Source organism: Saccoglossus kowalevskii, chromosome 8, assembly GCF_978046115.1.
Source record: "Saccoglossus kowalevskii chromosome 8, keSacKowa6.1, whole genome shotgun sequence".
Lineage (NCBI taxonomy): Eukaryota > Metazoa > Hemichordata > Enteropneusta > Harrimaniidae > Saccoglossus > Saccoglossus kowalevskii.
The window spans coordinates 21,242,501-21,258,466 of NC_140648.1; the positions used below are offsets into that span (position 1 = coordinate 21,242,501).

Below are 15,966 nucleotides of genomic sequence, written 5' to 3' on the forward strand. Positions count from 1 at the left end.
TTCGCTGTTTTGGCCATGAACATAATGTTGAATTAAGCAGACACACAAAAATACATTTAGATCGTTTGAATTTAGCATGTATATGTTCATTTTATAAAGATCTAAGGGCTGATCTTTTGTCAATAATTGTATGCAATTATGCTATACTGACAGTCTGGGCTTACTTCGTTGCTACATAAACTGCCACACCATATATCAACTAGCTCTGTATCTTTTAAAAGTTTTCAAGCGACGAGATAAATATGAATCCAGCTTAACTTAGTACCATATGTTTACATGGATGTTGTATTGTTTTTAAAACGTGATATGCACATTTCTACCCATTACATTTTGTACGTTGTGGTGAGGCCTTATACAGAAATAAAATTACATAATTGACTAATACTAAAATGAATAATTGTAGACAGATTTCGACATGAAATTGTGTCACTTTATATGTGCGCTAACATCTGTGAAGAGCGAAAAAGCTCATGAGTAGCATTCTACCTTAAAATGCTTGGACAATAATGCTAAGATACGTACAGTCTTGTCTTTTTTGTGTACAACATTTTGCCGTAATGGATCAAGGGTGTGGGTGTGTTTGTCTGTGGGTGGGGAATGGCCTAGGACCCCTTCTCTAAAATGGTAAAATAGTTCAAAAATGTTATGTGGAATAACTTACCAACGTAACACAAAGTAAACCAATTGAATTTAAAACCGAGAATATAAAAATGTATGTAACAGAGCTCAAACACACTTTTTGAATATTATAAAATTCACACGTTTCACATCAAATATATCATTTATTATTGTTTTCGAACCCCCTATTCAAAAGTGCTGGCTACGGGCCTGGGCAGTGAAAACAAAGACCAAAAACTCGCAGAAAACGATATTTTGCAATGGTTGTTGAGAGTCCCCTGAACAGTGTAACAAGATTAGCCCTACGTGTGTAACATATATGAATTTGGTTGTTCAGGAAATTGCATCGAAACAGAAACATAATGAAAGTTGGAAGGGTGTCGGGAAATTCCATTGAAACAGAAACAAATTGGCACGCATATGAAACCTATTACGTCTTTCACTTTTACGAATAAGTGACGATAATTGAAAAATAAAACAAATACTTTCCAGTTGGATGAATTTAATGATCAAAACTGAAAAACAGTTGAAGGGAATATGCAAACCATTATTATAGTAGTGTTCACGCTATACGAAACTGAGTACGGGCTAAGATTTATGCTAATTTCGTATGCTAGCATATTGGATAGACCCAATTGCGTTCACGCACGAGAGGAAACAGTGGTTAGCACAGGCTTGGGAGCACCCAAACTTTCAGTCATTTTAACTATGATTACTAGTACAGTAACTAGGAAATTATACTTATAGTTATACGGTTATAAAACAATACGAAACTGAAGCAAATTTAGAAAGTGTAGATTGCAGAATAACAGTATGTCTCATCGTCAGTTCATTTTTTCTCGAGAACAATCTCTGTAAGTGTGTTCGCGTTGATTGTCATGTCGGAACTGCAAATTCTGAAAGTGAAATTGCAGAATAACAAGATGTCTCATCGTCAGTTCATTTTTTCTCGAGAACAATCTCTGTATAAAGTGTGTTTGCGTTGATTGTCATGTCGGAACTGCAAATTCAGAAAGTGAAATTGCAGAATAACAGGATGTCTCATCGTCAGTTCATTTTCTTCTCGAGAACAATCTCTGTATAAAGTGTGTTTGCGTTGATTGTCATGTCGGAACTGCAAATTCAGAAAGTGAAATTGCAGAATAACAGGATGTCTCATCGTCAGTTCATTTTTTCTCGAGAACAATCTCTGTAAGTGTGTTCGCGTTGATTGTCATGTCGGAACTGCAAATTCAGAAAGTGAAATTACAGAATAACAGGATGTCTCATCGTCAGTTTATTTTTTTTTCTCGAGAACAATCTCTGTATGTGTGTTTGCGTTGATTGTCATGTCGGAAATGGCATGCCGAAATGAATAGTTATGAATATAATAGGGATTATTCCAAATGAACATTGAATATAATGGTGTTTTGGGCGCTTAGACCGAGCTAAGCGTTCATGCACACTTCGTCAGCCCGTTCTAAAGGTCTGGACCGGGTCATAAAATAGGGCAAGATTTAATCTGTACTTAGCATTTCCGTCGAGGTAAAAGACAGAAGGAGTACCTGAATTGCATTTCTTAGCCCGCGCTTAGCGTTCACGCACGTTTTCTTAGCACGGGCTAAGGTATTTGAATTCTTAGCCCATGCTACTGACCGGAGCTGTGCGTGGAGCTACAATTGCTTCAAGTTGCGGCTGAACAAACAATAACAATCGATAAAACAAATGGGTAAAGAAACCTGGCAGTGACAATACAACTTTCGTGGTCACCAGTCGGCTGCCATTTTAATGACTGAACTGGCCTGTACCATGGAGGTAGAAAAGAGATTTTCTACCTCCGTGCCTGTACTCACTCAGTACTACAGGTATTATTATTTGACCGCTAGATGGGGGGGGGGCATGTACGATCATATTTTGAAAGTAGGACTCCCTTTTAATTACCATGACGATACATTTTATAGATGGTCAAAATTCTTATTTCCGCAGTTTCCGGAAAATATAACCTTATTTAGTCTTATCTGTATAACATTAATTTATATACCATTCGAACGCCGCAACATTTAGAACATTCCTCGATAGTATAGTGGTGAGTATCTCCGCCTGTCACGCGGAAGACCGGTGTTCAATTCCCCGTCGGGGAGTTCAACTTTGGGTTTTTATTTTTCTTAGCTTATGGCACAATTGTTGGACGAATTTGAAAGTATTTTTTCTGGCTACTTCACGTAAACACGTACCCAAGACCATTAATAATATTTGCCCCACGCCAGTTATTTGTGGTCTGCGCGTATGGCCCCTTTTATTTTGAGGGGAGGGGTTGTTGTTGTTGTATGTTTCGGTTTTCCTAATTGTAATTTTTGATGAAAGTTTCGCCAAAAACTATTCATGAAAAATGAATGTCAATACATTTCTTTGAAACCAATTAGTACACACATAAAACTTGTGTCTTGCTTTTGTACCAAACTTTAAAAATAAATAAAATAAAATAGCTTCCTGTTGATTAATAATGTAATCAAAACTACTGAACAGAACATTTGAACTATTTTTGAATAAAAGTCTGACCTTTGAACCAAATTTAACTACAATCGATCAAAGAGAAGGTCACTTGATGATAAAACTGACATGACCACCATTCTTCAGTTTTGAACCAAATCACAAAAAAATGTCCATCACGTGTAATGTTCATGCAAAGTTGTAATAAATCAACATGGTTATGTTTAAATTATCACGGCATGCACGTTTTTTGCAAGACCAGACATGACCCCGTGTGTGAATCAATTGCTAACTATGCGAATTAATTGAGCTAATTGATTAAAAACCGACGCATGGACACAGACAACAAAAGATTTCTCCAGTCAAGGGATGATAAGTGAAATTATGAAATAGTTTTTTTTTTTTATTGAATGATACAGCAAAGAAAATCTGATATATATGTAATTAGTATGCAAATTAGCTAATTAAACTGCAGACTATTATAAACTATAATGATATAAACAGTATAATTAGTCATTTATCTGCATAGACATGCATATACCTAGTTTCATTATACCTGTGAAAACTACAATTAACAAATGGAAAAAACAGTTAAGATACTGAATAAACCTGAAAACGGTTAATTAATATGTAAATTAGGAAAAACAAGTCATTGTTAATAACACAGTCCCCGTCCAAAATTTGATGCTGATGAAGTCATTGAGATTAATTAGATTGAAACGATTAATAAGAGATGGATTTGTAAAAAAATTATGATTTAGTGCTTTTACATGAGAATTGGACATTGGGCAGTCATATTGAATCAAATTACAAAAATAATGTTCATGTTGATGTATCTATTGGTATACTGTCTTTGTACAAAATTTAAATAGAAATGATCATTGCATTCATGGGAAAGTAGGCATGGGTATCATGAAAAACAAAATGGCCACCAGTCAGCCATATTAATTTGAATCACAGAAAAAATATGACATGCGACTATAACCCAATATGTATGATCATCATACCAACTTTGATCAAAATTGGCCTAGTCATCTCTGAGAAACAGCTCCGGACATGTTAAAATTATGATTTATAGTGCTTTTACATAAAAATTGGGCGTCAGCCAGTCATATTGAATTGAATCACAAAAATAATATTGGTGCGCATGTATTCCTTGGTATACTATCTTGGTACAAAATTTAAAGAAAAACGTTCATTGTATTCAAGAGAAAGTAGCATGGGTACCATAAAAAACAAAATGGCCACCAGTCAGTCATGTTTGTTCGAATCACGAAAAAAATATGACGTGCACCTATAACCAAATATGTATGAACAACATATCAACTTTGATCTAAATTGGCGTAGTCATCTTTGAGAAACAGCCTCGGACATGTAAAAAATGACGATTTAACGTTTTTACAGGAAATTTGGGCATCGGTCAGCCATATTTAAAGAGAATTTAAATTTAAAGAGAAACGTTCATTGCATTCAAGAGAAAGTAGCATGGGTACCATGAAAAATAAAATGGCCGCCAGTCGGCCATATTTGTTCAGATTATGGAAAAAATATGACATGCACCTATAACCCAATATGTATGATCACCATACTAACTTTGATCCAAATCGGCCTAGTCATCTCTGAAAAACTGCTGCGGACACATTTAGGTATCAGAAATAGCAAATTTTACATCCAAAATGGCCGCTAGTCGGCCATTTTTTCTCCGATCATAAAGTAACTTGACGTGCATATTTAAGACATTATGTATTGTCTTCATGTAAAGTTTGAATGGAATCCGTCAATGGGTGTCTGAGATATAGCTCCGGACGTACGGAACAAACGCAAAATAATAGACTAATAATATGCACATATTAATTAGAAGTCGTTATCAGATACCAGTCTACACAAACAGCTATCATGTATCAGGTTTGAATAGCTGTATTCTCCCTGGCATACTCAATGCAAATCAAGATATACTTCCATGATTGTGTAGGGATTAACGATGCCATGTTCATACCAGCTAGGGGACTCAGTCGACATATGCCAAAATCACATACCGTATTTGTCTTCAGTTAAGCGCCACCTTCAATTAGGCGCCAGTGCCACAAAAACTTTGTATTTTACACCTCAATTAAGCGCCAGACAAAGTTGAAATTTTGGCACGTAATGATCGTGAATTGGGCGCCGGCGGATCGACTACCGGTTACCGGTTCGTAACGATGGACGCGATCCCGGAAGTCCCTCGCTGTTACTGTTCGAATGGCTTTTATGTAAAAAAAAAATTGGTTTTGTTTCTAACAATTTTTAAGAAATCGGTCTATAATCTCTTGAAACATGTCTTTTTAGTCTACTGTAGAAAATATCAGCGTGGTTTTTAATTTCGCAGTAAGTCCATAAAAACGAAATTAAAACAACGCGAAAATGTTCTGTTTCAAATGCGCTGTTGTCACAGTAAACAGTGTTAAATTATTCTTTAAATGCTCAGTTTACTTTCCAAAAATAACTAATTTCTTGATTTGAAAAAAAAATCATGCCGTTTTTCCCACCAAAATCAAAGCCAAAATATCGCAAACATCGGCAAATCACTTCCGCATTGCGTTCATACATTATTTAAATGAGCTATGGTAATTTGATCACGTTGGCATCATCCAGCATTTTGATTGGTTAATTAACGACTTGACCTATCAGGTCAAAAAACGCATTCCAGGTCAAGTCCTAGACAGGAAGCATGGCAGACATCGAATCGCGCCGAGCGTTTACATGCGACCAGAATCATTCGCTTACGATGAAATTAAGTTGAATTTTACTTGCATTTTATTTTTTGTACGTTATTATAACTACTACTGAGTAATAATCGTAACCGTGGAATGCAGCATGACCGGATTTTGCTACCGTGATCATTGACCACTAAGCGTTGAATTTGTGTTTGTTTTATTTTTCTGTTGATTGTACGGCAAACTGTGAATGTTTTCTAAAGAATGATATTTTTTGTATAACTTTCTAAACTGTCTGAAAACGGGTCATTTACTCAGTATTTAAAATAAAGGCTACAGTGACTAAGCGTCAGACTGTAATGTAAAATATTGTCAATAATCTATCACCAGAATGTAGCAAAAACAATGGCTTGTAACACAGTTACCGGTACTAGAACTTGAAGTGCTTGAAATAAGCGCCATTTGAAACAAAGTTGCTCAAATTTAACCACAAATAAGCGCCACCATGACATGAAAGTGTAACAAAGTGGCGCCTAATTGAAGACAAATACGGGGGGTACTTATTTTCATAAACATGACACAGTTTTGGAAGTTGACAAATGCCAATCAATGTGAAAAATTGCCTAATTATTGTCGCAAAAGATAACTTCAGCAACGAAAGTAGAATTCAGTTCAGGCTATGTAATTTCATGAATGGTAACATTGGTAATGATATCACAGTGCTGGATATGTACATATATCCAATTATGAATGAAATAATGAAAGCATTCTTATGTACCAGTATATTTCAATTACCAGACATTTGCTAGGTGTCTGTTTCTGTACCACTAAATGTATACACAAAAACAGGCATGTGCCAGCTTTGATCTGACTGTTCCCACAGAGATTTGGCCTGAGATTTGAATCCATCTCAATTTGGATTGATTTCACTAGTGAGAACATGGTTAATACATTTGTGCAAACAGATGCAAGAACACACAAATGCTCAACTAACTATGCAAATTACCTAAATAACAGGTACAGATTTGTACAAAAATCTACTCCGATCTGGTGTTCATTGTACAAAGCAACTCTTGTGATAATTAATGGGAAACAAATTTGACACAAACACACCAAAATCGGTGAGAGGTATATCCTGCTGCCAGCAATTGTAATCATACTGTGAAGCAAAAGTATTCTTTGTACCAAACTTTAAACAAACAGATGGATGGCTGCATGGAACCCAAAACAGACAACATATACAATTAAGAGTACAAAGAATGTGCTTTATTTCCATCGTCACAAACATTCTAACTTTACATCATCTACACTGTGAAAAATCTACAGCAGTAACAATGGTTGAATAGTGCTATTGTTCACAAAACGAGATGCGATGACAAGTTACTAAATTTTTCAACATGAACAGATCATTCTTCTGTTGTCACAACCTCTCAACAGTGTATAATGGTATTCAAATCACATACTAGTGTGACCAGTTGTTGTTTGTCACCACAAAAAACAGATGATCTTCGTTTATAATGGTGCAAATTTAATTAATTACCTAATTATAGCATGTTGGGAAAAGGAGATACATTGGCATCAGAAAACAATGGAGGATTTTGAATGCCCTGGTAGATTGGAACATTACCCTGGGACATTGGAACATTCCCCTGGGACATTGGAACATTATCCTGGGACATAGTAGCATTACCTTGGGACATTGTAACATTACCATGAGGCATTACATTACCCTGGGGCATTGAATAAGGGTCATCTTGAGAAGCAACTTCAGACTTTACAACAAAAGCAGGTGGTGGTGCCGATATAGCATGTCCATTATGTTTGGGTTGATGTTTAGTTGGTTTGATATAGTGTTTCATCTCTTCTTCATACCTCTCCTTATCTTTTTGATACAGATTATAGTATCTCTATGGAAATAAGTAGAAAAATCATGTTTAGAGGAACTGTAACTAATTCTTAAATGTTTAAGTTGTACATGTTAACTGCAAGGGAAAGCAAAACTATATAAATACATTTTTCGCAAAAACCATATCAAATATTTCGAACTACGGGAGAGTGCAACCACTTTTAAAGTTAGCAAGTTAAATTTATTTAATTTATAAATACTTTTCATAAACAAGACCAGAACAAAACAGATGGTTACTGCCTTTGCGAGTTATTGTAAAGTGCACAAATTTCGTGAATGATTCAATAGCATTCCTGAATACAAAATTCCATGAAAATTGTGTCAAAGTTTTATAAAATATCACAAAATATTTTTGATAGATAATTTTATCAACAAATGCCGAATTTGTGGAAGAATTTTATTTTATAATCTCTAGTTGACAAAGGCAGATAATCTATATAAAGAACATTACCTCTTTGTCATCACCACTGAGGTCACTCCATTTTTTGGACAATACTTTAGTCATTTCAAGATGACTTATCTCCTCTTTCCGTTCCTTGTAGTACTCTTCCTGTAGTCTGGGACGTTCCTGCTGACAGAACATGAAGAAGGCATTGGCAGGCCTCTTTGGTGCGTTCGGATCTACAGACAACACGGCAAAAAAAAAAAAAAAAGAAAAAAAATACAGACATAACATACAGGATAGACAACATGCAAAAATAGGGAGAAAACAGAATTTGAAAAAAATAAAATAAAAGCAACATCAAAAATAATTTCAGAAAATGCATTGACATCTGGGAAAATGTCATTTATTGTATACGTTGTATGGATGTCTAGTACCTATCTAGCAACCCATTGGTATGTGGAAATGTACATTGTATGCAACATCAACTCCCTTTTAGCAGTATTTTCTTTGTTTGCAAAGAATTGGATAAATTGAATCCTGCCAAATTGAAGTACATACTTCCCCCACAACAATGAGTATTACATTGATACGGTAGATGCATATGCATGATATAAAACAAAATACTTTTTCCCAAATGTCAACTGATTTTCCAAAACTTATTTGGACACTACTGGGATTACTAGCTGGGTGAGGGACATACAGATAGTTGCACATATATTCAGCGAAACCACATTAGGATACAAGACAGTAATGAAACAGCGTAATCTAACAGTGAAAGCAAAGTAGTGTATCATGAGCACGCCATAACCCAAGTCAATGTATTCATACATGGTTTAATATATGTAATTGCTTTATTAGTCGAGCATTCGCTCACATAATTTGGTCGAAATGTTGTATTTAAAAAGATCAAACATTTTTAGTTGATGTGTGGTTTTAACAGAGCAAACACAGTATTGGTACATACAATACGCAAATGTAACTACTGTAAAATACGCAACTAAAGCCTCATCCTAATTTAAAAAAAAATAAAATCTATCTTTTCAATTTAAAACCACTTATTGAGTCTTGAAACAACTTTGCTTAGAAAATATTAATTTTTGTTAATAATGTATTAAGTATAAATTTGTACAATAGATGACAATTAACTGCAAAATTGGTGAGGTACGTCACGAGGCAAAATATGCACAAATGTAACACTCTCCCTTGTTTTAAATATATATCTGTAAATGGTTATTTTCTTTCAAATATTTTTTTGTCATGCAACCTTTCCAAACTTTGAAGTTACTAGCATCGCTCCTGACTTGTTTGTCTTGGGTGCTAATTGCAATTTCAGGTGTATTCACCAGTCTTTCAAACCTAATAATACCATGTATTCGGAAGGCATGGCAGACTCTACTCGTGATTTATGTTTCTGAGTGATTATTCAGCTTGGGAATCAAACCTACAATCTCACTAGTATGAAGCAGACATACTAGCCACTTTACAATCGCCAAAGTTAATGATTATTTATGCAAATTTGCATAATCATTAAATATACCTTTTTCCTTTTCTGTTTTCCCATGTCTCTTCTTTTTACTGCTACCAGATGCACTAACTGGATTGGCAGCTTGTTGTGGGAACATTTGCATATGAGGTGGCAGACCAGTTGCAAGGCTGTCTGCATTGAAATTCATGTCATGGGTCATTCCCAGCATGCCAGGATGGTGCATTGTGGGAGGAAAATTTGGTGGAATGCCAGCGGCATTCATCTGTAGACTATCCTGTGAAGACAGAGACAGTGAACATGAAGGATTTATGTTTTGATTCAAAAACATTTCCTATAATTTTTCAATGAAACAGAAAAAAGGTGGTAGGGTAACAGCTATGTCATACAGCCTTTTCAAATATACATTTTCATGTTGCTCACTGCCACTGAGAAATAAAAGTCATATAGAGTACATATGATCTTCCATTATCAATTGTATATTATAAATACTCATGAATATTTATATTAAATCAGCATATGCAGATCAAGTACTGAAAAACACGTTGAAATGGTTGCATGCAATTTTAGCGGATTTGGCTCTCGGCATGAATTAACAGAATCTTAATTTAGCTAAAGTTTTGACTATCTCCCTATGAGAATATACCGGTACTTTCTGTTAAATTAGCTGCATCTTGAATTAGCAAAATTACAGATTAGCTAAAATAACATGCTAGCTAAAAAGACATGTTTTACAGTATTAGAGGAAGAAAACCAATATACAGTAGTTTAATGCCTTCATCACCTCTAGTGAAACAGTAAGCGGTACATTTTTATAGTCATCTCCATGTTCATCCAATTTACTCATCAGACATCTGCAAGAAAATAGGAATATTACAATATATACGTATAAACAATATTTTCATTGACTGAAGTAACTATAAATAAAATGATCTGGGGAACTGTGGGCACTATGAGAAGGGAACACTATTTGAGGGGGGGGGTCTTACTCTTGATCTCAACAGGATTTCTGCAGTCATTTGTGTCCAAGGCCAAGTTGCAAAGAATACCAGTACTTCAACTTACTGTCTTTCTCGTTTCAGTTTCCGGATTGCTTTCTTCACATAGTACAGTCTGTTTACCAACTTATCATTTCCCTGTATTAAAATAACAGATATATATTCGGTCAATTTGAATTTTTAAAATTAACATGCAATTTTTGAATTGTCATTAAATTTGTGCTTTTATTACGGTAATGATTTTTCATGAAAACTTAATTTTTGCTAAAATTCTACCAAGAAAGCTGTGAGATGCATACTTTATAACTTTGCGTGGATGATCAGAAATACAATTATTTTTTTCTTCACCAATCTGAGTTTACATGAAAACTCATTTCTGTTCTAAAATTCTGACTAGTGAAGTTTGTATCCCTGTCATACATGTACCACATGATCAGAGGAAAACACAAAAGCAAAGTTTAGAAAATTTGTTTAATGTAAGTTGGTACATGTATCGGGCGAGTACGTTTTAGCTGCAGACCACTGAAGAATGGACTGGCAATGGCTATTGTTTTAGGTGTGAATTGGGGAATAAGTTCCTAAGATTCGTGCCAAGGCTGACCGTGCTGGTAGTTTGACACGTACCTATCTGAAAATTTTGAACATACTTGCATTTATCTGATTCATGCACTTTTGTAATGTCATTCTAGTGTCAAACGCACAGTAAGTATGCGCAGATCTAACCAGAAACGTCATTGAGAGAGTTTTTAATATTTCTTACTTTTGTCTACAATGTTTATGCATACATAATGAGCAAATTCAAAGTACATGTACTGTAAAAGTTGTATTAATGGCTGCACTCTTAATAGAAGCCGCCCCATGCACTTTTTTTGAATAATTGAAAACCAAAAATACACCATTTCTCTAATGTATATATGTATTAATAAAAGCCACATCTTCTCTATTAGAAATGCGACTTCTTATACAGATTTTACGGTACATGTGGCTGTTGCAGAAACAAATGCTAGTGAAACTCAGCAGAGAAGACTGCATTGATACATGCATTATTAGTAGTATGCACATAGGGCCACAATACATCCATTGGATTTTTTTAAAGTTTATTTCTGTTATATTTTCCTCCGAGTCAAAATAGAATATACAAACTGTAACAGCACAGAGATGATCTAGCAGCAATTTAGATTTGTGAATTGTGATGTCCTTTGTCTCAACTGCGTGCATGGACCTACAAACCCCAGGATGAACAGTGTTCTTTCATTCATTGTTACCATCAGCGCCTATGGTATTAACTCTGTACACAAGATCATGGAGGTAATAAGTCTTATTACCTCCATGACAAGATCAACTAACTCACACCAGATTACACTGTTTGTGTTGACATTTTTTTGCTTCTGAACACTGCAGTATCCATAAGATGCTCAGCATCAACGTGTAAAGATGAAATATCCTGATAACACATCTTTGAGGTTCGTAGGTCTACACCAAGCTGCCTCTGTGCTTCACTGTGACCTATTGATAACACTGTTTCAGTCCTCCCTAATTTGTGTACACATATAAATCACCCCGCCTCCCTCCAACCCCCCCACCTCAGGAGATTGCAACTCACATTTTTAATGAGGTCACATTTCCTTTTTAGTGTGAAGTATTTCTTCTTATATCGCTCTTGTTCAGAAATAACTGGCTCTCCAGCTTGGCCTTCTAATGTGCATGGCTGTACTTCGATATTAAAACTATCCGACTCAGAACGTACAGCTACGTCACTCGCAGTTTGGTCCTCTTCTGTACCCAAAACACATTCATTTCCATTTTCAGCAGCCATTTTGGTTCTGACCCCTAACCTCAAAATTGCGCCCTCTATGTTCGATGTTAGCAAACCCTATGTTATCTCGTTATAAATTGAACTATGTTCTATTCAAAATGAATAATGTCAATAAAGTTAAAGTATAAAATAATGGTTTCACGGATAAGAGGTAGATGTATTTGAAACTAAAAGACTTATAATTCTGGAACAAGAATGTCCAAACAACGGTAAAGCTGTGGTTATACAGACGATTTTTAAACAGACACTGCCCACGTTTCACCCTCTGGATGAGGCCTATTCCCCCTACACCCAAATAGAAAAATCGGTGCCCTTTGTACGAAAGTGACGTCATATGCACCGCCGCCCACAGCTCACGAAGTAATAATTTCTCTTCTTCGAAGTATCAGGGTTTTCTCTGCCATCCTTCATGTTTGTAACGATTTTCTGCCATTTTATGCGAAATACGTGATTTATCCACAGCAATGCCGACCAGCGAAGAGATCAGTCGTTTGACAGAGGGGGTGTACAGGGTAAGTATTCAAGTAATCTTTAAAAATCCAAAAAAATGAAGCAAGGAACTTGAAATGTTTTGGCGATGTGTCTTCAGCTTCAATGGTGCGAATGGGGAATTCTTCGTTTATGTAAACTGTTTTCTCGTGTTTGCAATCCAAAGACACGTGCCGCATTTTGCACCTCAGTAATTTGAGCTTATCCGTCTTTTATAAATGTTTTTTCTTCTTCTTAAACCTGTACAAATTACAGGCATTTAAAAAGCTTTGAATTGAATCACTAATATTTACCACACGCGGCTATGAACATTTATTTCACGTAACATCGCAGGTCGTTTTATCTCGCGTGTTTATTTATTTTTTCGAAGACAAACTTGTTATTCTTCTAATTTAATTTAATTTTATGAAATTAAAATTTCAGCACACAACAGAAAACCTGAACCCCGCAATCAGGCACATGATAGCGATGGGCAGATCCTATGAGAAGGCACTTGTCGGTAAGTAACTCCATACAGTGATGTCCTGCTACGTATTTTATGCAAACATCCGGTGTCCAGTCATTGTCCTCTCGTCAACTCCCATTGTGCTCTCTTTACAATTTACACCTGTGAGTGATTAGTTGATTTTTGTTCTTACGGGTCAATTAGATAATGATTAGACAAAACCCTGGATATGGGATCTACAATGAATTCCATTTTTAAAGACACTATTTTAAACAACTTGATAGGAATATTGAATATAATATTTGAAATGACTTCTGTTTTATTATATTTAGAAAGCTGGGTTAGATTAGAGCACACATGAACTACAAGCCACTGTCCAAATAACAAAATGTGTAGTTCTTAATAAACCCAATCTGTTATTGTACCTAAAATGTATTGCCTAGCCTAGAGAAATCTTTTGGCCAAACAATAAAAAATGATACAAAATCAAACAAGATTTAAATGAGACTTGAATGAAATTGTTTCTTCCATTGCAAAAAGGGCTTTTCTGTAAATGTGGGTTTTCTTATTATAAATTAAATTTGATGAATGAATACAAAATTAAAAACTGAATTACCAGATTTTTTGTTATCACATAACAGATTTTTTTTTGGCCTCTATATATTTTTATTTGTCTCTTTGTCAGTCGTATTAGCTCTGTTAAAAGTACATCCTCAATGGAATCGGTGCATGTAAACAATCATGATTGTTGTGTACTGAATCCATAAAATATTACTTATTTTGACCATAGAAACACCAGTAATTAACATTAACTTGCATGTGCTATCATTATCAAGCAAATTTGTTGATGGCTATGCAACTATCATCCAGACAGCTTTTCTCTGATGGGATTTGTCAACCAATTAGAGCTTGACTTACTAAAAAGTGGGCTTGAACCGCAAGTTTTGATTAATTGCTGATCCAACAAAAACTGAAATGTGTTAACATGGATAGTCATTTGGTGATGGGTAGTTACGCAAATGTACTTGGGCAACTGGAATTTAAGGTGAACCAAGTTTACCTACCGGTTCATAAGATTTTAATCAGAGTGATCTTTGAACAATTTAATTTGCATGCTAGTTACAAATTTACAGATTAGCAAATATTTATTGTGTCCATTGTTAAATTGCTGACCTAATTTTGTCGAGGACAGGGGTATGCGCACATAGGTTAAATTCTTTGGTATCCAAAACTCTTCAACCCTACTTAGCATTCCCCATCTTTAGACTGTTCAACTAACTTTTTGTAGTAAAATATTTCCTAAAACTATTGTATCTGATTCTAGAACAATTGTAGTAATTAAATACTCCAACCTAACACCAAACTCGCTATTTAGTTCCTGTAATACTTCCTTTAATACTTCCTGCTTCTAGTACTTCCTGTCTGGCTTCCTTTTAAATCTCATGAACGCCAATATCAACTTCAGGCACCATCCACAAAATAGTTCTATTAATAGTCTGCTCCTTTCCACATAAAATGTTGCAAAAATAAAAAAATAAATGGATCAAAAACTAGTAATGTCACATTTTTGTTTGTTTGGTTCAAAATTAAGATTGATTTCAGTGAAAATTACAGAAAATGTGATAATATTTACCCTGATTTGAGCGGGGAAAAAATTAGTCACTCAATAGTTTAAACTTTGTTGTTGAGTATTGGCTGTGAAATCACCTCCTTCCTTATCTGATTACAAATCTTGTTGTTAGCTGAAGTAAGGTTCACACAAAGTGTTGAGCAATAACAATTTATAAGGCTATTTATCACTCCTGTATGGTTTTCACTTCAACGGCATAAGTTACGGTTGACAGTTTAATTTGAATTGATAAATTACCGTTCGAAAAACAAGACCTACAGCAATAGTATACTGTAAAATACTTTATTTTTGCTATGGGATAATTCATTTAAAGGGGAACCTTCCAAGCCCAGGGATTGCACCAAAAGAATCATGGGACACTATTGTTTATGTTTACAAAGTTAATCTATTATTTGTTGTCCATTGTAATTTTAATCCAGAAAGTAAATTTGTTGTGAGATTAGGCTTAACTTGGAAGTGTCCCTTTAAAACAAAATCCAGTGAATAAACCTTTTTTCCTATATTTTACATTCAACCATGGAACTATAAACCACAGGAAGAACAACAAAACTATAAGAGGATTAAAAAAACCTTTGTGTTAGTCTATCTTACAGTGCTTTCGCTTTTGTTTCCACAACATTAGTCAGTTGCCGCCGATACGCTTGTATCAACCGCTTTGCTGGGAACTGAAAACTTGAAAAAAAAAAATTTTCATATCTGAAACTACAAAACATCAATGTTTTTGTCTTGTTTTTTATGCTATAACCAAAACAATCCGATCATGTGATTTACCGAAGTCGCCCGATTGACTCCGAAAATGACCGATAGTCGGAGATTAACATTCATTTGGTAAATTGGCTTATTTTTTAATGCGACGAAATAAACAGTCAAAATAAACATTCGACATCGCGGCAACTATCATAGTTCAAAGGAAACTAAGTGGTTGTTCTTCCTGTGGTTTAGTTTTATGATTCAACTCATCAAAAATCAGTAAAAATAAATTCCATACAAAAAAGTCCTTTCAGTGAAAATTTATTCCAGCTAAAATGAAGTGT

At 35.0% G+C, this 15,966-nt stretch overlaps 2 protein-coding genes across 3 annotated transcripts in view; one reads left to right on the top strand and one right to left on the bottom strand.

Annotated features, from left to right (window-relative positions):
- Window positions 1–7,024: 7,024 nt before the first annotated feature.
- LOC100369681 (uncharacterized) lies at window positions 7,025–12,422 on the bottom strand. The gene is made up of 6 exons (XM_002738620.3): window positions 12,156–12,422; window positions 10,620–10,690; window positions 10,339–10,408; window positions 9,609–9,831; window positions 8,138–8,307; window positions 7,025–7,687 (listed from the first exon to the last, which is right to left on the bottom strand). The coding sequence occupies exons 1-6, from the start codon at window positions 12,366–12,368 to the stop codon at window positions 7,325–7,327; spliced, it is 1,110 nt and encodes a 369-aa protein (XP_002738666.1). The 5' UTR covers window positions 12,369–12,422; the 3' UTR covers window positions 7,025–7,324.
- Window positions 12,423–12,699: 277 nt separating this feature from the next.
- The window catches only part of LOC100369533 (BAR/IMD domain-containing adapter protein 2-like), a 38,660-nt gene continuing 35,393 nt past the window's right edge, over window positions 12,700–15,966 (top strand). For both annotated transcript variants that reach the window (XM_006821253.3, XM_085502334.1), the window contains exons 1-2: window positions 12,700–12,880; window positions 13,281–13,356. In XM_006821253.3, the coding sequence (XP_006821316.2) occupies window positions 12,833–12,880; window positions 13,281–13,356 (124 nt within the window). In that variant the 5' untranslated portion in view covers window positions 12,700–12,832. The remainder of the gene's footprint in view (window positions 12,881–13,280; window positions 13,357–15,966) is intronic.

Excerpts from the sequence above, each read along its gene's own strand:
- LOC100369681 (XM_002738620.3), bottom strand. The coding sequence starts at position 12,368 with ATGGCTGCTGAAAATGGAAATGAATGTGTTTTGGGTACAGAAGAGGAC. Across the intron at positions 8,308-9,608 it reads GAAAACAGAAAAGGAAAAAG|ATCCGAACGCACCAAAGAGG; the intron begins GTATATTTAATG and ends TGTTGTCTGTAG. Across the intron at positions 7,688-8,137 it reads TCAGTGGTGATGACAAAGAG|AGATACTATAATCTGTATCA; the intron begins GTAATGTTCTTT and ends TTATTTCCATAG.